The sequence below is a fragment of the Mustelus asterias genome, chromosome 2 (assembly GCF_964213995.1).
Source record: "Mustelus asterias chromosome 2, sMusAst1.hap1.1, whole genome shotgun sequence".
In the NCBI taxonomy this organism is placed as follows: domain Eukaryota; kingdom Metazoa; phylum Chordata; class Chondrichthyes; order Carcharhiniformes; family Triakidae; genus Mustelus; species Mustelus asterias.
The window spans coordinates 26,998,883-27,022,231 of NC_135802.1; the positions used below are offsets into that span (position 1 = coordinate 26,998,883).

Here is a 23,349-nt window from a genome sequence, read left to right on the forward strand (position 1 = left end):
GGACTTCCTACAGAAACTCAACACACATGGAGCAGTTGAACCAGGAGCACTCCTCGTCACAATGGATGTCTCGACACTCTACACCAGCATCCCCCACGATGATGGCATTGCTGCAACGGCCTCAGTACTCGATGCCGTCAACTGGCGGTTTCCAGATGCAATTTTACAACTCATCCGCTTCATCCTGGACCACAATATCTTCACCTTCAACAACCAGTTCTTCATCCAGACACACGGAACAGCCATGGGGACAAAATTCGCACCTCAATATGCCAACATCTTCATGCACAGGTTCGAACAAGACTTCTTCACCGCACAGGACCTTCAACCGATGCTATACACTAGATACAACGATGACATTTTCTTCCTTTGGAGTCATGGTGAGCAATCACTGAAACAACTATATGATGACATCAACAAGTTCCTTCCCACCATCAGACTCACCATGGACTACTCTCTGGAATCGGATGCATTCTTGGACACACGCATCTCCATTAAGGATGGTCACCTCAGCACCTCACTGTACCGCAAGCCCACGGATAACCTCATGATGCTCCACTTCTCCAGCTTCCACCCTAAACACGTAAAAGAAGCCATCCCCTACGGACAAGCCCTCCGAATACACAGGATCTGCTCGGATGAGGAGGATCGCAACAGACACCTCCAGACGCTGAAAGATGCCCTCATAAGAACAGGGTATGGCGCTCGACTGATCGATCAACAGTTCTGACGTGCCACAGCGAAAAACCGCACCGACCTCCTCAGAAGACAAACATGGGACACGGTGGACAGAGTACCCTTTGTCGTCCAGTACTTCCCCGGAGCGGAGAAGCTACGGCATCTCCTCTGGAGCCTTCAACATGTCATTGATGAAGATGAACATCTCGCCAAGGCCATCCCCACACCCCCACTTCTTGCCTTCAAACAACCACGCAACCTCAAACAGACCATTGTCCGCAGCAAACTACCCAGCCTTCAGGAGAACAGTGACCACGACACCACACAACCCTGCCACAGCAACCTCTGCAAGACGTGCCAGATCATCGACACGGATGCCATCATCTCACGTGAGAACACCATCTACCAGGTACACGGTACCTACTCTTGCAACTCGGCCAACGTTGTCTACCTGATACGCTGCAAGAAAGGATGTCCTGAGGCATGGTACATTGGGGAAACCATGCAGACGCTACGACAACGGATGAATGAACACCGTTCGACAATCACCAGGCAAGACTGTTCTCTTCCTGTGGGGAAGCACTTCAGCAGTCGGCACGGTAGCGCAGTGGTTAGCACTGCTGCTTCACAGCTCCAGGGTCCCGGGTTCGATTCCCGGCTCGGGTCACTGTCTGTGTGGAGTTTGCACGTTCTCCTCGTGTCTGCGTGGGTTTCCTCCGGGTGCTCCGGTTTCCTCCCACAGTCCAAAGATGTGCGGGTTAGGTTGATTGGCCAGGTTAAAAAAAAAAATTGCCCCTTAGAATCCTAAAATGCGTAGGTTAGAGGGATTAGCGGGTAAATATGTGGGGGTAGGGCCTGGGTGGGATTGTGGTCGGTGCAGACTCGATGGGCCGAATGGCCTCCTTCTGCACTGTAGGGATTCTATGATTCTATGAGCAGTCACGGGCATTCAGCCTTGGATCTTCAGGTAAGCGTTCTCCAAGGCGGCCTTCACGACACACGACAGCACAGAGTCGCTGAGCAGAAACTGATAGCCAAGTTCCGCACACATGAGGACGGCCTAAACCGGGATGTTGGATTTATGTCACATTATCAGTAACCCCCACAGCTTGCCTCCTTGGCTTGCAGAATTTCACTGGCTGTTCTGTCTGGAGACAATACACATCTCTTTAACCTGTGTTGAATGCTCCCTCCACCCACATTGTCTGTACATTTAAGACCTGGCTGGCTGTAGAGATTTGCATTCTAATCAGTATTCTGTAATTTGATTTCTGTGTCTGTTTGCACTGTTTGAGTACAGATAACCACTCCATCTGACGAAGGGGCAGCGCTCCGAAAGCTTATGGTATTTGCTACCAAATAAACCTGTTGGACTTTAACCTGGTGTTGTGAGACTTCTTTCTGTGACCCAAGCCAGTTCTCCACCCATCTAGCCACCTCCCCCTTCATCCCATGAGATCCAACCTTTTTCACCAGCCTACCATGAGGGACTTTGTCAAACGCTTTACTAAAGTCCATATAGACGACATCCACGGCCCTTCCCTTGTCAACCATTCTGGTCACTTCTTCAAAAAACTCCACCAGGTTAGTGAGGCATGACCTCCCTCTCACAAAACCATGCTGACTATCGTTAATGAGTTTATTCCTTTCTAAATGCGCATACATCCTATCTCTAAGAATCTTCTCCAACTTCCCCACCACGGACGTCAAGCTCACCGGCCTATAATTACGTTTCAAAGTCCAAATTATTCTTCTGACCCCTTAAAATCAGAACTGCTGAATTATCACCTCCATGGAGCAGGACACATTTGGTAAAAGAAATATTGGACGCTTTTTGAAAATCATCATTATGCAGATTTGGCTGACAAAATAGAGAAGTGGTTTCATGTTCCATACCTCAAAAGTGTTCTTCGTCATTCCTGATAGACCGTAGTAGGATGTACCTGCAGCAATGGAGCATACACACAGCTCTCCTATTTCATCAGTTCTACAGAGTAAAGGGATTCCTTCTGGTCTTACAACACACATCACACCTGCAGAGAAAAAAACGTAAGACTTGACCACCTTAGCACAGCAACATAACCTTTTCAAAGGTCAAGCTATTCTGGTACATCTTCACTCAATGTGGGGCTAATGACATATCCGTCAAATAAAGATGGCACGTGGTAAGGGCATTAAATTTGTAAATCAAAAGCTAGCAGAGGCTTTCGCTCGGAATGTGTGGATGTGACTTCCTAATCGGAAAGATAAAAATATTTTATTTTCTTCAGGGCCATAAAGTCAAGTAGGCTATGCCCAAAACTGCAATATTTAAGTAAAATCTTTCAGGGAATCTGGGCTCAATTCACACCCTGGGTTACTGTCTGTGTCGAGGTTGCACGTTCTCCCCATGTCTGCGTGGGTTTCCTCCGGGTGCTCTGGTTTCCATCCACAGTCCAAAGCTGTGCAGGTTAGGTGGATTGGCCATTCTAAATTGCCCCTTAGTGTCCAAAAATGTGTAGGTTAAGTAGGTTAGCCATAGTAAATGCACAGGGTACGGGGATAGGGTGAGGCAGTGGGCCTGGGTAAGATGCTTTCGGAGAGTTGGTGTAGACTCGGTGAGCTGAATGGCCTCCATCTGCACTGTAGTGATTCTATCACTTAAGTTTTTTATTATTAAAAAATGCTCCTGATTAAATCAAGGTATGATATGAAATAACTACATTTGAATTATATTATAGAGATGTTGACAATTAAATCCATGTAGCTTCCCAAATTAGCATGCTTTTAACGAGAGGAGAACAGTTAATAGAAAGTGATGTAACACATGAATGAGGTGTCTTTACTTACTATTCAACATAACTCTGGGAAAATCCCACCAGTTTATAGTGCTAAAATGCATGTTTTTTAAAAAAATTCTGGGGTAGGATTTTTTAAAGTACATTCAAACACAGGATTCTCAGGTGTCAAATTAAACTGAAACTCTAACTTTGCGTTCACTGTTGGGGAAAAATGGAAAAAACGTAATGGAGAGACTCACTGCTTGTGCAGTGGGGTCCTGAGGACACACTGGTTCAAAATGTCCACTTATTCTTCAGAGCAGCGATGGTCTATAAGTACTGAATAATGCGCCGTTTCAGTGGAAAGGGCTGAAGAAAGGCAGGCGCTTAAATTGTTCCCAAAGTTTCCTTGATGACAGCATCAATTCAACAGAACCTCTGCCGGAATCTTCTATTGTTCACTAAGATAGCTTCATCATGATGCCCAACAACACCTCTAACCCCCATGTAAAAGAATGCAAGTTTGCTGCATTTATGCCAGTTTTTTAATGTTTCAATCTACTAAGAGCAACAGGAAATTTCAATGCAAGTTACCAATTGCAAACGAGGGCAAATGTCAACAATTTTGGCATAATTTGCCTGCCATGCCATTGCAGGGAATTCCAAGTAATAAAATACAATATAAAGAACAAAGAAAATTACAGCACAGGAACAGGCCCTTCGGTCCTCCAAGCCTGCACCGACCATGCTGCCCGACTGAACTAAAGTCCTACCCTTCCGGGGACCATATCCCTCTATTTCCATCCTATTCATGTATTTGTCCAGATGCCCCTTGTATCTGCTTCCACTACCTCCCCCGGCAGCGAGTTCCAGGCACCCACCACCGTGTGTAAAAAAACTTGCCTCGTACATCTCCTTTCCCCTCATACCTTAAACCTATGCCCCCTAGTAATTGACTCTTCCACCCTGGGAAAAAGCTTCTGACTATTCACTATATATAATTGGAAATGTTTTTCTTCGAGACCAATAAAGCACGCATTACGAAGGACTTCACAGATTCAAAGGGCTGATTTTCATAGCAACCTAACTTCATAATGCCACAACGAATTGTCATAATCGACAGGGCTCTGAACCAAGGAGCTAGAAAGTGAGATTACACAGCATGGCTCCTCATTGGCTGGCACAGTAATGATAGGCCAAATGGCATAAACATGCCACTCTTGTGGCATAAACATTCCACATTTCTATGATGCTGGAGACCAGTCAGCCAGCTCATTGTGAATAATTATTCATAGACATGTTTGGAGCTTTGAAATTTGCAGGAAGAGCACTTAATGGGAGAAGCGGAAAATAAGACCAGCAAATAGAAATTAAGGAATATGTACTCTTAGGAGGCAAGTTAGGAATAAAAAGGCACCGTGGATGACCAGGAAGGGACATATTCTGCCTCTGTGATCTCTGAGTAGCTGTTCTGAAGCGAGCACATCAAAGATATTGTACTATAGATGCAAACAAACAGACATTCCCAGGTTGGGAAGTTTGCCGTACTATTTGAACAAATGAGGTCCAACACTGGTGCAGTGCAATGCCCATTGTACATTCCCCCAAACCCCACCTTACCATCACCTCCTCCTATTCACCCCCACCACCGTGCGCACCGTCCCCCCTCTCCCAGAGCTACTAAGTTGGAAAGTAGCAAGTAATATGCCACCATTGCTTTTGTGACCTTGACCGATTATCTGCGCTGCTATCGTACATGGGAGTGGAAAGTATACTCAGAAATGTCCATGGGAAATTTCATCTGATTCTTCAGGAATATTTGAAGGGGAAAGGTATGAATTATAAACCAGGTAATCAATCTCATAGCATGGAATTTGAACGTTATATGGGATGCTATCCACTTATATCACATGGTGTAAGTAATCTATAACATAATTTTGGGAAAGTAAAAGTCAAATCTTCTGGAATTCTTTGGAGACAAGTAAAGCAGCAAATGAAGGCCATCCAGTGGATTCAATTAATTTTGTTTGCAGAAAGCATTCGGAAGGAAAACCCACTTGACAATGCTAAGAAGACTTAGAGCATATGGAGCAACTAATGAATACCCTGCTGATCATACTATTCTTAAACATATTGATGAGGATGCTCAGCTATTGTAAAGTAAAACAATTCTAAAACCACCAAACTGAAACTAAATGACTGTTGTAACTGAGGTTGTTAGACTTGAAAAGAACTTGGATGAGGTAAGCGAACAAGCCACAGCGTTGATTTTAATTATAGACAAATGCTAGGTAATGAACACTGATACTTGAAACAAATTGTACTGGGGGATAGGTGTTCATTAGCAAGGATGGGAAAGGTAAAAGGAACAGGGAGTAATTATCATCCCACCAATGCAAAGTTGCTATCAGAGAAAATGGGGCTGATCAAATACTCCAATCAAACCTAGGACCTTTTCATTGCAAGTTAAAAGAGGTTAGTTTAATACTAAGTAACTCATTGGTACAAAACCAAGAGTGAATGGAGCACTATACCTTCAACAGGAGATTGGTGAACTGGAGAACATTCCAAGAACTGCAACGCTTAAGATTCTGAGACTTATAAATCTATGCCTAAACCCTAATCCAGGATCCAAGCACACTAATACAGCATTTAGGATATGTTACATGGTTGGAGGTGCTATCTTCTGGATCAAGCATTGGACATAAACATTATTTTGTATTTCTAGGTGAGGAATAAAAGAGGTCCCATGCTGTATTTGAAGAGCGGGGCAATTCCCTCAGTTTTCTGGCCAACAGTGAGCCTTCAAGCAATACCAGGCAAAAAAAAAAATTCAACTGCTGTTTGTGAAACCTTGAGCAAAGAAAAGTACAGCACAGGAACAGGCCCTTAGGCCCTCCAAGCTTGGGCTGATCATGATGTCCTAACTAAACTAACAAAAACCTTCTATCCTTACTCGGACTGTATCCCTCTATTCCCTAAAATTGGTTGCAGCATTTGTCTAAGGAGAAAAATTATTCCACTTTTTTAAAAACAAAAGTAATTTGTAGACTATCCCAAGGATGTGACAGGCACCATGTAAATGTCAGGACTTTCTTACGTTTTTCATAGTGTTCCTACAGTGCAGGAGGGGGCCATTTGCCCCATCGAGTTTGCACCGACTATCTGACAGATCATCTTACCCAGGCCCACCATCCAACCTATCACCGTAAACCCACATTTTTACCCCACTAATCCCTCTAACCTACACATCTTGGAACACTAAGGAGCAATTTAACATGGCCAATCCACCTAACCTGCACATCTTTGGACTGTGGGAGGAAACCAGAGCACCGGGAGGAAACCCATGCAGCTATGGGGAGAACATGCAAACTCCACACAGACAATCACCCGAGGATGAAACTGAGCCTGGGTCCCTGGTGTTGTGAGGCAGCAGTGCCAACCACTGCGCCACCCGTTATTCCTGTGCTATAACACCTGTGCCATTATGAAGAAATAAACATGGAACTGAGAGTTGTCATTGAAGGTCAGATAAGATGCATTTCAAATATCTGAATTAATAATATGGACTGGTTAAGTTGAGTGCCCAGTTTGTAATTTCTATGCAATTCTATGTAGCATCAGGTAGGACATAGTTACCCTAATTGCATTGTGTGAGGGTACAAAGGCAAACAAAATCTGCATTTGTATTATGTGAAAAATTATTTGAATAAAGTCAATGTTTAGCTTTTTGGTAATATATGCACTTGAACACTATAAGATAAATATGAATCAAGTTACATCTTCAGTTTTCCAAATAGAGATTGATGACGATAACTTCACTCTCATGTTATTGTCATGCTAACATAGCGTGACTGCACTTCAAAACAATCTACAGAAAAATCTCTACTACATCAAGAAGCTTGAATAAAGTAAAGATTTAAGAATTGGACAAATTAAAGATGAAAGAAGCTTGGGTAAAATAAAGGCCGGGGATTCACAGGGCCCACTTGCCCCTACTGGAAATCCTGTTGAATCGGGCGGCAGACCTAAAACGGGATTCCCTGCTAGGTGGCAAACCCATCGCAATGTCTCCATCCCACCCCGTCGGCCCCAAACAGGTTCCCGCCCAAAGCAGGCGGAGACATGTTGACTGTGCAAAGCTGCTCATTGTAATGTAGTTAGCGGGTTGTAAGCCTAATTCAGTGGCCTTCCATGATGCACCCCCTTCCCCCAGCAGGTGGGCTTTGGTACAGGTCCTGACAAACGTGGGCCTGGTACCTTGTACTCCAAGGGGGACAAGGAGGTAAGTGCTGTGCCCATGTGCCTCTCTGCCACTGCCAGGCTCAAAATATGTAACCCAAATCAAAGATAAAACTAATTGGTGGTAATTATTGCTGGATTTAACTCAGAGTTAAACTGCATTGGATGGTGTTTTGGGACAACATTCATGCATGCATGGCCATCATTGTAGTCAAGTGTACCTTTGTTTTTACAAGTTAACAAGTTAACAAACATTCTTTTATTTGAATGATTACAATAAGACACACCCTTCCTCACTAGTTTGTATATCTTGCCTCACATTATACCAAATTGGAAAATAAACAATTAAGAACCTTCCTCTATTTTAAGATACCCTCATGTCTAACAGCAATAGATCTTAACAACGGAAATAAATAAAAATCTAATGATCAAATTTAATTAACATGGAACTGGATTTAAGAAGCCGCATTCAAAGATCAAGGGCATTGAAAACTCTTATTACATTTGATACACGTGCACCATATTTTAAAAACTTCCTTTAATAATTCACTGAGATATTGTCAAAAGAAACAACACAAGTGCAATTGATTTAAAACAGATCAATTGTATCTCAGTGTTGAATTGATGAAATGAGAAGCAAAATACATTTATTCTATTAAGCTATACCTCCAGGCATCACAAGTCCAACATCTTGGACAGTCAGGACTGACAGTTTTTCTTCAGAGTCCACTCTTATCACCCCATAACTCAGGCCATGCATCGAGAGCACACCTCGACCAGGTGGCTGGTTGGTATCATCTGTCGGCCTAACATATATTCACACAGTTAAAATTCTATCAAATTTCAAAGAATGAGGTACAGAAGAACATTGTTCATGTGAGAACTGATAACTAGACAAAAAAAAAAGCAACACTGTTCTTGTTCACCACATCAAAAGAAAATTGCGTTCTTTAGTAAGCATTTGGCACCTAATTCGGAAGCCTTGAGTATAAATCCAAGTCTCAAAGGACACTCTGAATTATAATCCCTCTGCTGCCGTCAAACCCTGGTTGAACGCACTTAGGATGTTGAGTGCTCTATCTCAGAGGGAAGAAATATCAATTTTTTTCTACAAGGAAAGAATAATTGCTCAATTCTAATTGCTTGGTTGGGAAGACTCCAATTTTTATTTTGATGCTTGGAATACTGAATACACCACTACAGTTTCCAACTTTTCCACACTTCTCATCATGACACGCAGGGGAAGAGAGTTTCTTGCAGGTCTCTATGGAAAGCAGGGCTGAATATTGCATTCAGCTTTACCAAATACCGCACTGATCTTTTTTGTTTGTCGAGCAATGTTGGCAAATGCGAAACATGTCTTCTTCTGCCCGATTCAGAAGCAAACTGATGGCAGCTGTGAAGGCATCTGCAGTTCAGATCCTCGGGCTAGACAGACAGTTTGGGGCCAGGCAGGATGAAGGGGGAGGGTATTAGAAGAATTAATAACGAACTAAAACGAAGCTAACATCTGAATTGGCTTGTCAATTGACAACTACATATTCATCCCGCATTAATTTTGTCATCAAAACACTTCTTGTTGCACCAGTACAGAGAAAAAAAAACCCCTACCTCCTCACTGACTACTGTGCACTTCAAACAACTCAATGCCTTACCTGCGGATAGCTACAGTAAGAGCTTCTGGTGAACTGGCACATGGACATATTACTTCAGGACGCAATCCTTTGCTTTGGAAGACATTAAGGAATGCGTCACAGGAAGAAATGGACCCTAATGAACAAAACAATCATAAAATATTAGAACACTTCGGTAAATTTTGGGACTGATCTATATCTCTCAATGCAAGGTCCATTCATGTATTTTTCTGTTTACTAAGAAATAATTAAATGTTAGGAAATTGCACTGAAATCACCTTTACAATGAGGAGATTATTTGAAGAGGTTGAAATGCGCACAACAGTCCCAGCGGTGAAAGCAACTACAGCTTTCTTTATAATCCTTGCATGACTAAATTCATATCAGAAAGGGTCAACTCACTTGAAACAGGATCCCTCGCCTTGCCATGGTGTATTGCCGCAAATAAATCCCCCAACTCTGACACAATAGTTCCCTTCGTACAACTTCAATCATAACTTGTGATTTATGACTTGCACCCACAGCTGAAATAAAGATTCACGCAGTCTGGGGCCTTTCCCATAGACTTGACAAAATAAACCCTCCTATCACGTACTCTCCCCACCCCCCCCCAAACTTGGGGAGGAAAGCATAAAATGAGGTGCCATGGTGGAAGTGCAGTACCTACTGCCTACCAACATCTGTCTCTATTACACCACGTGGTAAATTGGGAATTTAATGCAACTGGGAATTTAGTACAGAGGAGGAAGTAAGAGCTGCTTTCTGTTCTTTTGTTTTATTTCCAGCAGCTGGCATTGTCTCATCTCCAGGTTATGAGGCTATAAAATGTGGCATTACTTTACGTAACTAGTTACTAATTTAGTAAAGGAACCAAATAAATAAGGTAGGCCAGGTGTGGCAGGACAGGTGGTATACCATCACTACATGTGGGAGTGTATGTGGAGTGCACTGTAGTATCCAACACAGGGGGCGATTCTCCCAGCCCACCTGGGAGACTCAAGTGGAGGCCGTTTTGTGGGCTCCCTGCTGGGCGCCATGGCCTAGGAGTGTCTCCGGCCACCGAATTTCCGGCGCGGTCAGTTCAGGAGTGTTTCACTCCAGCGGGGTTTACAATAGCTCCCCACTTGGGGGAAGCTGACGGTCTGACCCCGCTGGCGTGAACAGGGGCCATGGAGGCACCCCAGGAGGTCGGGGGCAAAGGGCATTTCCAGCTTGGTAGTGCCAGCCTTACCCCTTGACACTGGTCAAGGGGCAAAGTGGCAATGCCCAGGGGCACCTTGGCACTGCCCAGTGGGCACAGGCAGTGTCAAGGGGGCAGGACCTACAGGGGTAGATCGTGGAGGATCCCGCTGCCACTCTGCACTTGATGGTGACAGAGGGAGGGAGGTCAGCAATTGGGGTTGGCCATCAGGGTGGGTGGGGGGTAACCGGGAGGTTGGGACTGCGGGCAGCCAGTGATCGGGTGATGGTGGGGTCACATGGCTAGTGATGCGGGGTCGCGGGGCTGGCCAGAGATTGCACTGGCCAGCGATTGGGAGGCTGGCTGTGCGGGCTACTGCGCATGCGCCGATCTTGGCGCTGACAGATCGGCGCATGTGCAGTGGCCCGCTCAGCGCTATGCTGCCGACCTCTCCAGCAGGAATAGGCCCCATCCCCTTATTTTTAATGATATTCACGCCACTGCGCTCTGCAGTTCATAGAGTGTGGGAGATTCATTTTGAAAGTCCCTAGTAATTGTCTCTTCCACCCTGGGAAAAAGCTTCTGACTATCCACTCTGTCCATGCCCCTCATAATCTTGTAGACTCCTATCAGGTCTCCCCTCAACCTCCGTTGCTCCAGTGAGAACAAACCAAGTTTCTCCAACCTCTCCTCATAGCTAATGCCCTCCATACCAGGCAACATCCTGGTAAATCTTTTCTGTACCCTCTCCAAAGTCTCCACATCCTTCTGGTAGCGTGTACCAGAATTGAACACTATATTCCAAGTGCGGCCTAACTAAGGTTCTATAAAGCTGCAACGTGACTTGCCAATTTTTAAACTCAATGCCCTGGCCGATGAAGGCAAGCATGCTGTATGCCTTCTTGACTATCTTCTCCACCTGCATTGCCACTTTCAGTGACCTCTGTACCTGTACATCCAGACCCCTTTGCCTATCAATACTCCTAAGGGTTCTGCCATTTACTGTATATTTCCTATTTGTATTAGACCTTACAAAATGCATTACCTCACATTTGTCCGGATTAAACTCCATCTGCCATCTCTCCGTCCAAGTCACCAACTGATCTATATCCTGCTGTATCCTCTGATGGTCCTCATCGCTATCCACAAATCCACCAACCTTTGAGTCGTCCCCAAACTTACTAATCAATCCAGTTACATTTTCCTTCAAATCATTTATATATATTAGAAACAGCAGATCCCAGCACTGATCCCTGAGGAATGCCACTTGTCACAGCCCTCCATTCAGAAATGCACCCTTCCACTGCTACCCTCTGTCTTCTTTGACTGAGCCAGTTTTGTATCCACCTTGCCAGCTCATCTCCGATCCCATGCGACTTCACCTTCTGCACCAGTCTGCCATGAGGGACCTTGTCAAAGGCCTTACTGAAGTCCATGTAGACAACATCCACTGCTCTACCCTCATCGATCCTCTGCGTCACTTCCTCGAAAAACTCGATCAAGTTAGTGAGACATGACCTCCCCTTCACAAAACCATGTTGCCTCTCACTAATACGTCCACTTATTTCCAAGTGGGAATAAATCCTGTCTCGAAGAATCCTCTCCAATAATTTCCCTACCACTGATGTAAGGCTCACCGGCCTGTAATTACCTGGATTAATTGTACTTTGCAAATTTAGAGATTTCTGCAGTTAAGTGCTGTATGTTATTCGTACTTCCTATTCCCATACAAGGGATAAAGCACTGGAAGTCATAGATGGCTATTCTGAACTGCTCTCGAAAACGCCCTTTTCGTTACTTTAAATACTGCATTGGGGTTAAAATGTTCCAAACTACATAATCAAACAATTTATGCTGCATTTTACTAAAACAAAGGATTAATGAAAGAGGTAGCTGCTTACAAGGATTGGCTCCATCTGCTACAATTAGCATCCGTAGTGAAGTGAGGTTAATGTCTCGCTGGTCTCTGTGTGCCACCAAGGCCCAATGCATGTCTCTAGACTTCACACATGCCACTTTAGCTGGAATTACATATCATTAAATCATTCTCTCCGAATTCACCCTTAATTTTAAAATAAAACCCAAATCTTAGCACTCTTATGCAGATTTGATTAGAATGCAATTTTGTTACATTATCAAAATTAAAAGACGTACTCAGACTTTTATCAGCGAAAACATGGGAATAATACTCAATCATACATTTTCCTTAAACATGCCTTCTACATATTTATCAGTACTTACCCTTATATGCATAAACTTTTTGTATCCACGAAAGGGGGTTTACCTTCATTAATGAATATGGAATACTGATAACATGCATCATATTCATCACGCTCTGAGGGGAAGGAAATTACAATAAGAAAATACTGCACTGAGAAATAGATAACCATTTTTCTTTCATAAATATGCATCTGATTTGAAATACAGTTTATCATAATTATACTAAATCACCAATCTCTGCACAAATGTTAAGTACTTGCAAATTGTCATCAGCATTATAATGATTAAGAATGCTTAGCTGGAGTAATTCAGTGTAATGAAACAGTGATAGAAGTGGATCTGTTTTATCGGCAGCCACTTGACATCTGTGTTTTCCAAAAAAAAACACAAGCCAAAACATGTCATGTCATTGGCCTAGATCACAAGCAGAGGCCACTTCATATTGTTTCTTTTTCCTGGCTGATCTCATTGCGAAATAAAATTACTTCTCTCCATTTTTGCCTGAAAATTACAGGATTTAATATCTGCATAGCTAATCTCCACATCGATGAACTCTCTCACCAACTGGACTTGAGTAGGAGCTGCACTTTTACAATTAAACTAACTATATTCCAAGCTGCAGCTCATATTGTAATAGGGCAAGACAACTGCTTCAATAGTTTATGCCGTCCCCTATATTCTCCAATAAAGCTACTTCCAATTCTGGGACTTAACAGTCTGGGAACACAAGAGATGAGTAAGAGATAAAAGTGGTGTGCAGTGAGGAACCTGACAGTGCATAACAACAGTCATTAAACTTCAATATTGCTCATTGTGCACATCAACCGTTTTCATGTTAAAATGATGCACTGTAAATGCTTAAAAGTGCTTTACGAACAATGCATCACTTCTGGAGTGCAGGGAAAGGTGACCTGACTGCACACAGCTGAGAAATTGAATCTTTTAAACCTTGATTCCTACACTTCGTTTTTTAAAAAAAAATAGTATGGCATCTACTGAAAAATCATGTATGGAGGACACAACCTTCTCGTGTGAAACATCCACTGTGAATTCTCTTCAGTTTACCTACCAGCCAGTGACACATGATTCTAAGTGTTTTTATCTACAACTCAACTGAAATCCAGATTAGTGGCCAAAGATCAAACTTAATGAAGCAAATGAATATTGACATTTATGAAAATTTGAAGACAAAGAAATGTGTTTACCATTTAAAATGCACAATATGATAACTGTAACTGAGTTACAGCAATGACTGGAGGGCTAGAAAAATGACAGCAATTGTTTTGCAATGATAAAACCAAACCTGCAATTATTCAAGGCACAGGAACATACAAGCACAGGATGAGGACATTTGGTCCTCTTTTGTCCTGTCATTTTTTTTTTATGAGTAAAGGTTACTTACATAAATTCAAAGGTGATATTAATTGCCTCAGAATTAAAATTCCAATACACCTTGTACCCAGGAGCTAACTCTGCATATAAATAATATACTTGTAAGAAGAAAATGCTGACAGGAAAAGAGAAGATGGTAGAACTGAAGACATGGGGAGGTGGCCTGAAAGTGATAATAGTTCATTCTGAAACTAGGATCTTAAATTTGAAGCATGAAAGTGCGAGGGGCAGGTTGGCTATGGTGGATTTGGAAAAATACACTGAAGATTTGACAGGCAATGACTGATATTTCAAGAAGTATTAGATGGTTTACAACAACCATAACATTACTCTAGGAGATGAATCAGCTGTGGCTAACAAAAAAAAATTATAGGTTACATCAGGTCAAAGGAAGTAGCTTATAAGGGAGAAATGAAACAACTACTTTGTGTCCGTCTTCATGGAAGAAGATTCAGAAAATCTCCCACGAGGGAACCAAGGAGCTTGTGAAAATGAGGAACTGAAAGAAACGAGTATTAATAAAGAGGTAGTATTCAAATATTTAATTGGACTAAAGTTTGATAAATCCCTTGGACCTGAGGAGTTACATCACAGAGTGTTGAAGGAGGTAGTTACAGAGCTAATGGATGCTTTCATGGTTATGTGACATTAGTGCACCTTTAAGAAATGTTTTTTTTTAAATCATGTTCCCTGCAGCTCTCCCAGCCTCAGCTGATGCCATTGTTGCCGAGTTGGCTGGACAAGGCCTTTTATTGCTCCTTAAGTGCCTTAAATGGGGTTTGTTTATTTCTACTTTGGGATTTTTTAATGACCCTGCATTGTTAGGAGGGAGCCTGGTGGCAGGTCATGTGTTTTGGAGAGTTTTCTTTTCTTCATAGTGAATTCAAGGTTTCATTTTCTGTTTTGGCTGGCAACAGTTTGAGTTTTAGAAAAGACATCAAGCTGAAAAAATGTGTTTCTCTCTCTCTGGTTTTGGAAATTCTGCTGGTTAGCTGGAAGCAAGGCTTCTTGCCTTCCTGGATTAGAATATCTGCTGTTGGTGGCTTGACCAGAGTCTCTCCTTGGTGTTCTGGGAAATTGTTCTGACTTCAAAGTGTTCTGAGTGTATCCAGGGGGTTGCAAGAAGTTACAAGGCTGAGAAGTCAGGATTTCAATTCTCCAACCAAAGGACTCAATCCCAGTATCACGTGAACATTAGTCTTTGAACATAGAACATCGAACAGTACAGCACAGAACAGGCCCTTCGGCCCACGATGTTGTGCCGAGCTTTATCTGAAACCAAGATCAAGCTATCCCACTCCCTATCATCCTGGTGTGCTCCATGTGCCTATCCAATAACCGCTTAAATGTTCCTAAAGTGTCTGACTCCACTATCACTGCAGGCAGTCCATTCCACACCCCAACCACTCTCTGCGTAAAGAACCTACCTCTGATATCCTTCCTATATCTCCCACCACGAACCCTATAGTTATGCCCCCTTGTAATAGCTCCATCCACCCGAGGAAATAGTCTTTGAACGTTCACTCTATCTATCCCCTTCATCATTTTATAAACCTCTATTAAGTCTCCCCTCAGCCTCCTCCGCTCCAGAGAGAACAGCCCTAGCTCCCTCAACCTTTCCTCATATGACCTACCCTCCAAACCAGGCAGCATCCTGGTAAATCTCCTCTGCACTCTTTCCAGCGCTTCCACATCCTTCTTATAGTGAGGTGACCAGAACTGCACACAATATTCCAAATGTGGTCTCACCAAGGTCCTGTACAGTTGCAGCATAACCCCACGGCTCTTAAACTCCAACCCCCTGTTAATAAAAGCTAACACACTATAGGCCTTCTTCACAGCTCTATCCACTTGAGTGGCAACCTTTAGAGGTCTGTGGATATGGACCCCAAGATCTCTCTGTTCCTCCACAGTGTTCAGAACCCTACCTTTGACCTTGTAATCCACATTTAAATTAGTCCGACCAAAATGAATCACCTCAAATTTATCAGGGTTAAACTCCATTTGCCATTTTTCAGCCCAGCTTTGCATCCTATCTATGTCTCTTTGCAGCCTACAACAGCCCTCCACCTCATCCACTACTCCACCAATCTTGGTGTCATCAGCAAATTTACTGATCCACCCTTCAGCCCCCTCCTCTAAGTCATTAATAAAAATCACACAGAGCAGAGGACCAAGCACTGATCCCTGTGGCACTCCGCTAGCAACCTGCCTCCAATCCCAAAATTTTCCATCCAGCACCACCCTCTGTCTTTGATCAGACAGCCAGTTACCTATCCAATCGGCCAACTTTCCCTCTATCCCACACCTCCTCACTTTCATCATAAGCCGACCATGGGGGACCTTATCAAAGGCCTTACTAAAATCCATATATATGACATCAACTGCCCTACCTTCATCAACACACTTAGTTACCTCCTCAAAAAATTCAATCAAATTTGTGAGGCACGACTTGCCCTTCACGAATCCGTGCTGACTATCCTGGATTAATCCGCATCTTTCTAAATGGTCGTAAATCCCATCCCTAAGGACCTTTTCCATCAATTTACCAACCACCGAAGTAAGACTAACCGCTCTATAATTACCAGGGTCATTTCTATTCCCTTTCTTAAACAGAGGAACAACATTCGCCACTCTCCAGTCCTCTGGCACCATCCCCGTGGACAGCGAGGACCCAAAGATCAAAGCTAAAGGCTCTGCAATCTCATCCCTTGCCTCCCAAAGAATCCTAGGATATATTTCATCAGGCCCAGGGAACTTATCGACCTTCAGTTTATTCAAAACTGCCAGGACATCCTCCCTCCGAACATCTATTTCCTCCAGCCTATTAGCCTGTAACACCTTCTCTTCCTCAAAAACATGGCCCCTCTCCTTGGTGAACACTGAAGAAAAGTATTCATTCATCACCTCGCCTATCTCCACTGACTCCATACACAAGTTCCCACTACTGTCCCTGACCGGCCCTAACCTCACCCTGGTCATTCTTTTCTTCCTCACATAAGAGTAAAAAGCCTTGGGGTTTTCCTTGATCCGACCTGCCAAGGACTTCTCATGTTCCCTCCTAGCTGCATTAAACCTGTGGAAAGGGTTTTTTGTCTAAAGGAGGTTTTGTTTGATTGGAACATCTTAGATATATTTGTGAAGGGTTATACATTATCATGGTTGTTTTTGTTTTCATTTGTAATTGATAAAAGTTATTGCTAATTTTCTTTCCATACAGGTTAACTATATTCTTAAATAAACTTTGTTTGATAAAAGCTCCCTAGTGGGTCATTTGAATCATACTTGAGGTGAAACATATCATGCTTACCCGTGCCAAAATTCAAAGTGCAAAACCTATGATCCAGGCGGGCTTCATAAAACACTTTGGAGTTTCTAACCTGAATTATAACAGTTACCTTCCAAAATTCTACAGATTCTGGGATGGTTCCTGCAGACTGGAAAATAGCAAATGCAACTGCATTATTTAACAAGGAAGGGAGAGAGAAAACGGAGATCTATAGATCATTTGGTTTGATGTCAGTAGCAGAGAAAAAGGCTGCGATAACTGGACACTTAGAAAGTAATGGTATGATTGGGCAGAGTCAACATAGATTTATGAGAGGGTAGTCATGTTTGACAAATCTGTTGGGAATTTTTTGAGGAGGGATGTTACTTGTAGCATAGTTACAAGAATGGCAGTGGATATGCTGTATTTTTGGATTTTTAGAAGCCTTTTGAGAAGGTCCCACACAGGTTAGACGACAAAATTAGAGCACACAGGATTGGGGGTAATATACTCGCATGGACTGACCATTGGTTAACAGACAGAAAGAGGAGAGTAGGAATAAACAGGTCATTCTCAGGATGGCAGGCTGTTACTAATAGGGTACCAAAAGGGTCAGTGCCGGGCCACTATTGTTCACAATCTATAAAAAGACTTGGATGTGGGGGCCAACTATAATATCTCAAAATTTGCTAGATGGGAATGTAACTTGTGAGGAGGATGCAAAGAGGCTTCAAGGAGACTCGGACAGGCTAAGTAAATAAGGAAGAACATGTCAGATGAACTATGATGTGAAAAAATGTGAAGTTAACCACTTTGGTGGAAAAAAACAGAAAGATGGTGCATTTCTTAAATGGTGAGATGTTAGAAGTATTGATGCCCAAAGGAACCTTGTTCATGAGTCGCTAAAACCTGGCATGAAGATGCAGCAAGCAATTACAAAGGCAAATAATATGTTCGCCTTCATTGCAAGGAGATTTGGTTACGAGTAAAGACGTCTTGCCGCAACTCTACAGAGCCTTGGTGAGACCACATCTAAAGTATTTTGTGCAGTTTTGGTCTAAAAATATAAGCAAGGATGTACTTGCCATAGAGGCAGAGCAATGGACATGCAACAGACCAATCCCTAGGATGATGCAATTGTCTTATGAGGACAGATTGAGGAAACTGGGCCTTGTAGTCTCTGGAGTTTTGAAATATGAGGGATTATCTCACTGAAACTTACAAAATTCTTGAAGGGTGCGTGAGATAGGGTAGATGCACATCGGATGTTTCCTGTAACTGGCGAGTCAAGAACCACGGGACAGAGTCTCAGATTGCCGTGGAGGTCATTTAAGACTGAGATGAAGAGGAATCTTTGGAATTTTCTAGCCCAAAGGGCTGTGGAAGCTCAATTATTGATCTTGTTCAAGACAGAAATTGATAGATTCCGAGATACAAATTGCATCAGGGAATATGAGGTTAGCGGGGGGGAAGTGGCGCTGAGGTAGATGATCAGCCATGATCTAATTGAATAGTGCAGCAGGCTCAATGGGCCAAATGGCCTACTCCTGCTCCTATGTTTCAATGTGAGGAGCTGACAGATCTGCTTAGACCTGATTACTCTTCTGAAAACCTCATGTTCTCAAAACTCTGTCAGGAAAAAGCTCCACAGTCTTCTGGTAGGAGCCTTCCAATGAGTGCACCTGCTGAACACAGTTTTATAGCTTACATATGCTGTTAACGTAGAAATATGAATATAGAAAAATACCTTACCGTAAGAATGCCATGCCACAAGCCAACATCTTTCTTAAAATCCAATACATTCACAATGGTTTCCGCTGTTTAAGATAGACAAGACTTTCTCAGTTAAAATAATGATTTTAAAGGGAAAATAGCAGAGGGTATATTCCTCTCAGTTTCATTTCAAATCTAAACATTCATTCTTAACCTATTTGCTTTCCCCTCTAATTGTCTCTCAATCCCCATCCTCTCCTTAGCGGAGAAACACATTCAGAGACTGCAGTTCTTTGTTTCTTAATTAATTGAATAAACCAGGATTGTTCTCCCTGGAAAGACGGAGGCTGAGGGGGTGACCTGATAGAAGTTTATAAAATTATGAGGGGTATAGATAGAGTGAGCAGTTGGAAGCTTTTTCCCAGGGCAGAAATGACAATTACAAGGGGGCACAGGTTCAAGGTAATGGGGGAAAGATTCAGTGAAGATGTGCGGGGGAAGTTTTTTTACACAGAGGGTAGTGGGGGCCTGGAATGCACAGCCAAGTGAGCTGGTTGAGGCAGTTACATTAGAGACTTATCTTGATAGGCATATGAGCAAACGGGGAATAGAGGGATATAAGCGGTTGGTTTAGATAGGACAATGTGATCGGCGCAGGCTTGGGGAGCCAAAGGGCCTGTTCCTGGGCTACACTGTCCTTTGTGCTAAGTGGCCACGGTTTGGGGGCAATTCTCCCAGCCTGCTGCACTGCTCCAGCAACGGGCCAGGAGACATCAACGGAAGCCATTTAGCTGGCTCCCCGCTGGGCGCCACGGCCTCCGCATATCTCTGGCTCCAAGTTTTTAGGAGTTATCAGCTTCGTGCCAAAGCTGATTCCATATTTAAATTTGAATTTAAATCTCATTAGCGGTCCTGGGACTGAAGTCTCTGGGCCTGCCACCGTCTCTCCCCCCGCCGGGAGTGGCTCCCTCCAGCGGGGTTTACAACAGCTCCCAACTAATGCGGAACAGGGAGCCCAACCCCACTGGAGGGAACAGAGCCCATGGAGGTGCCCCTAGGATGTCAGGGGTAAGGTTTCCCTGGGCAGTGCCAGCCTGGCCCCCTGGCACTGCCCAAGGGGCAAACTGGCTCTGTCCACCAGGCATTGGGCAGTGCCAAGGGGGTGGGGCCTAATGGGGCAGGGCCTATGGGGGGGCTGATCGGTGAGGGTTGGTGGGTCCCACTGCCACTCTGCATAGGGATCGGTGGATCGATAGCAGTGGACGATCGGGGTTAACCATCCAGATTGGGGGGGAGGGGGGGGGGCATCGGGGCTGGCATGGATCAGGGCTGCCAGGGGTCGGGGGGTGGGGGAAGACATCGGGACTGGTCTGGGAGGGCAGCAAATCGGGGGTTGGGGTGTCAGACAGCCAGCGATGGGTGGTCACGGAGCTGGCCAGTGATTGGGAGACCGGCAGCGCGGGGCCACTGCACATGTGCCGATCCTGGCACTGACAGATCGACCCATGCGCAATGGTCCACTCAGAGCTATGCTCCTGGCCTCTGCAGTGGGGATAGGCCCCGCCCACTGATTTTCAGAGTGAATCTCTCTAGGGCACTCTGCAGTGTTGAGTGTGGGAGATTCATTCTGAAAAGCACGCTTAAAAAAAAATCGGCCGGAGTTCCTCCAGTTTTTACGCAAATTTGGCACTTAGAATTATTTTAGGAGGATCCCCCACCCCCCCACCTATGTTTGAAGCTGAACATCATTTCCCCAGGATTATGATTCAATGATGATTCCTTTACAACCAAGGGTCATGCAGTTTTTATTCCAATCCATTGGCAGATGTCCAAAGCAAGAAAGGTCTCTGAATGATCAACGATTCTTCCTTTTTATCTGCCCGGGAACACTGAGGAACAAGACTTTCTTGCCTTTCCAACTGAGACTGGCTAACTTCGTCATAAAGTAAGGATTGGATTGGTTTTTCCTGGCAGGGAACAAGCACAATGCCAGCACATCAACCAACAGAGAGGACTATTCCCATACAAAAACAGAAACTTCCATAACACTTTACCTCATCATTTGTTAGTCCTTAACTAGAATCTTCCAGGATAAGGCTCTAGAACATAAACATTAAAACATAGCTCTCCAATTAAAATGAGAGTAAATGTTCTGACTCCTAATGGAAATAAAATTTCTCTCATTTCCTGATGTAGCAAAGATTCCCCCAAATTCCCCCCACACTCAACTGTTTGCATGCGAATCTCCCTCCACCACCAGGGACGATCAGCACACAGAATTTTAGATGAAGGCGTTCTGGTAAGAGAATTAGATTAATGGGAATAATTTGTACATGTGTTGGTTTCCTATTTAGTATGGTGCCAGGGGTCCTCTAACATGTCTGTATTCAATTTCATTTCTCAATAATGATCATCACTAGGCCAATCTGAGACCCACAGAGGCAACGGGGCATCTCCATAGGTGCACGTTCAGCCTTGGCCACTGAGTGGTAGCCCGGCTCTATCTTCCCCTTCCACATCAAGGGCATTTATCATGTTGCCCCTCTGGGTGCATGCAACTCTGGGCATACTAGGAAAAAACCTGAGGCCTTCTGGATAAACTTGCTAAGGACTTCAACCATTTCTCAAGCATATTTATTTATCATCGATTTTCGATAGTCATATGTACTTTTTTCTGGATTTATCCCACTCATTTTGAAGTATTAAATTTTCATTATGGGCGGCATGGTGGCACAGTGGTTAGCACTGCTGCTTCATAGCTCCAGGGATCTGGGTTCAATTCCCGGCTTGGGTCACTGTCTGTGTGGAGTTTGCACATTCTCCCCGTGTGTGCGTGGGTTTCCTCCAGGAGCTCCAGTTTCCTCCCACAGTCCAAAGATGTGCAGGTTAGGTGCATTGGCCATGCTAAATTGCCCCCTAGTGTCCCGGGATGTGTAGGTTGGAGGGATTAGCAGGGTAAATATGTGGGGTTACGGGGATAGGGCCTGGGTGGGATTGTTGTTGGTGCAGATTTGATGGGCCAAATGGCCTCCTTCTGCACTGTAGGATTTCTATGTTTCTGTGGGTAATGATTTTTATGAAGACTTCACAATAATGTTAATGCTTCGAGAATATCATTGCGATTGACATTTTCCTGCAGAGATGCTAATTTTCTGTAAACCTTTATTCCTAATGTGCATTTTTATTGATACGATATTCATGCAAGTATTGTTGATTGATTTAATCACCAATAGCTGGTGAATTACAGTTAAGCCGTTGATTCATGTGGGAAGCTCTGTACAGCAGGATATAGATCGGTTGAAGACTTGGGCGGAGAGATGGCAGATGGAGTTTAATCGGGACAAATGTGAGGTAATGCATTTTGGAAGATCGAATACAGATAGGAAATATACAGTAAACGGCAGAACCCTTAAGAGTATTGATAGGCAGAGGGATCTGGGTGTACAGGTACACAGGTCACTGAAAGTGGCAACTCAGGTGGAGAAGGTAGTCAGGAAGGCGTACGGCATGCTTGCCTTCATCGGCCCGGGTATTGAGCTAAACAAATGGCAAGTCATGTTGCAGCTTTAGAGAACCTTTGTTAGGCCGCACTTGAAATATAGTATTCAATTCTGGTCGCCACACTACCAGAAAGATGTGGAGGCTTTGGAGAGGGTACAGAAAAGATTTACCAGGATGTTGCCTGGTATGGAGGGCATTAGCTATGAGGAGAGGTTGGGGAAACATGGTTTGTTCTCACTGGAACGACAGAGGTTGAGGGGTGACCTGCTAGAAGTCTACAAGATTATGAGGGGCATGGACAGAGTGGATAGTCAGAAGCTTTTTTCCAATTACTAGGGGGCATAGGTTTGAGGTGTGAGGGGCAAAGTTTAAAGGAGGTGTACGAGGCAAGTTTTTTTTTTACACAGAGGGTGGTGGGTGTCTGGAACTTGCTGCCAGGGGAGGTAGTGGAAGCAGGTACAATAGTGAGTTTTAAGAGGCGTCTGGACAAATACATGAATAGGATGGGAATAGAACGATATGGTCCCCGGAAGGGTAGGGGGTTTTAGTTCAGTCGGGCAGCATGGTCGGTGCAGGCTTGGAGAGCCAAAGGGCCTGTTCCTGTGCTGTAATTTTCTTTGTTCTGTGTTCTTTTGCATTTGCACATGATGCTAATACATTGTTAAGTTCCATTGATCACACATCGAAGTAGTATAAACCTAAATTAACTATCCCAATTTTACTGTTTATGAATTAGTCAACATATTTTTTCACCTCAGTGTG

At 43.8% G+C, this 23,349-nt stretch overlaps 1 protein-coding gene across 1 annotated transcript in view; it reads right to left on the bottom strand.

The window, feature by feature from the left end:
* Positions 1-23,349, bottom strand: part of LOC144506541 (disco-interacting protein 2 homolog C-like) — a 581,001-nt gene that overhangs the window by 133,167 nt on the left and 424,485 nt on the right. Inside the window, exons 14-19 of the mRNA XM_078232798.1 lie at positions 19,126-19,190; positions 12,735-12,828; positions 12,395-12,514; positions 9,335-9,449; positions 8,346-8,485; positions 2,575-2,711 (exon numbers count right to left, since the gene is read on the bottom strand). Coding sequence (XP_078088924.1) covers positions 2,575-2,711; positions 8,346-8,485; positions 9,335-9,449; positions 12,395-12,514; positions 12,735-12,828; positions 19,126-19,190 — 671 coding nt within the window. The remainder of the gene's footprint in view (positions 1-2,574; positions 2,712-8,345; positions 8,486-9,334; positions 9,450-12,394; positions 12,515-12,734; positions 12,829-19,125; positions 19,191-23,349) is intronic.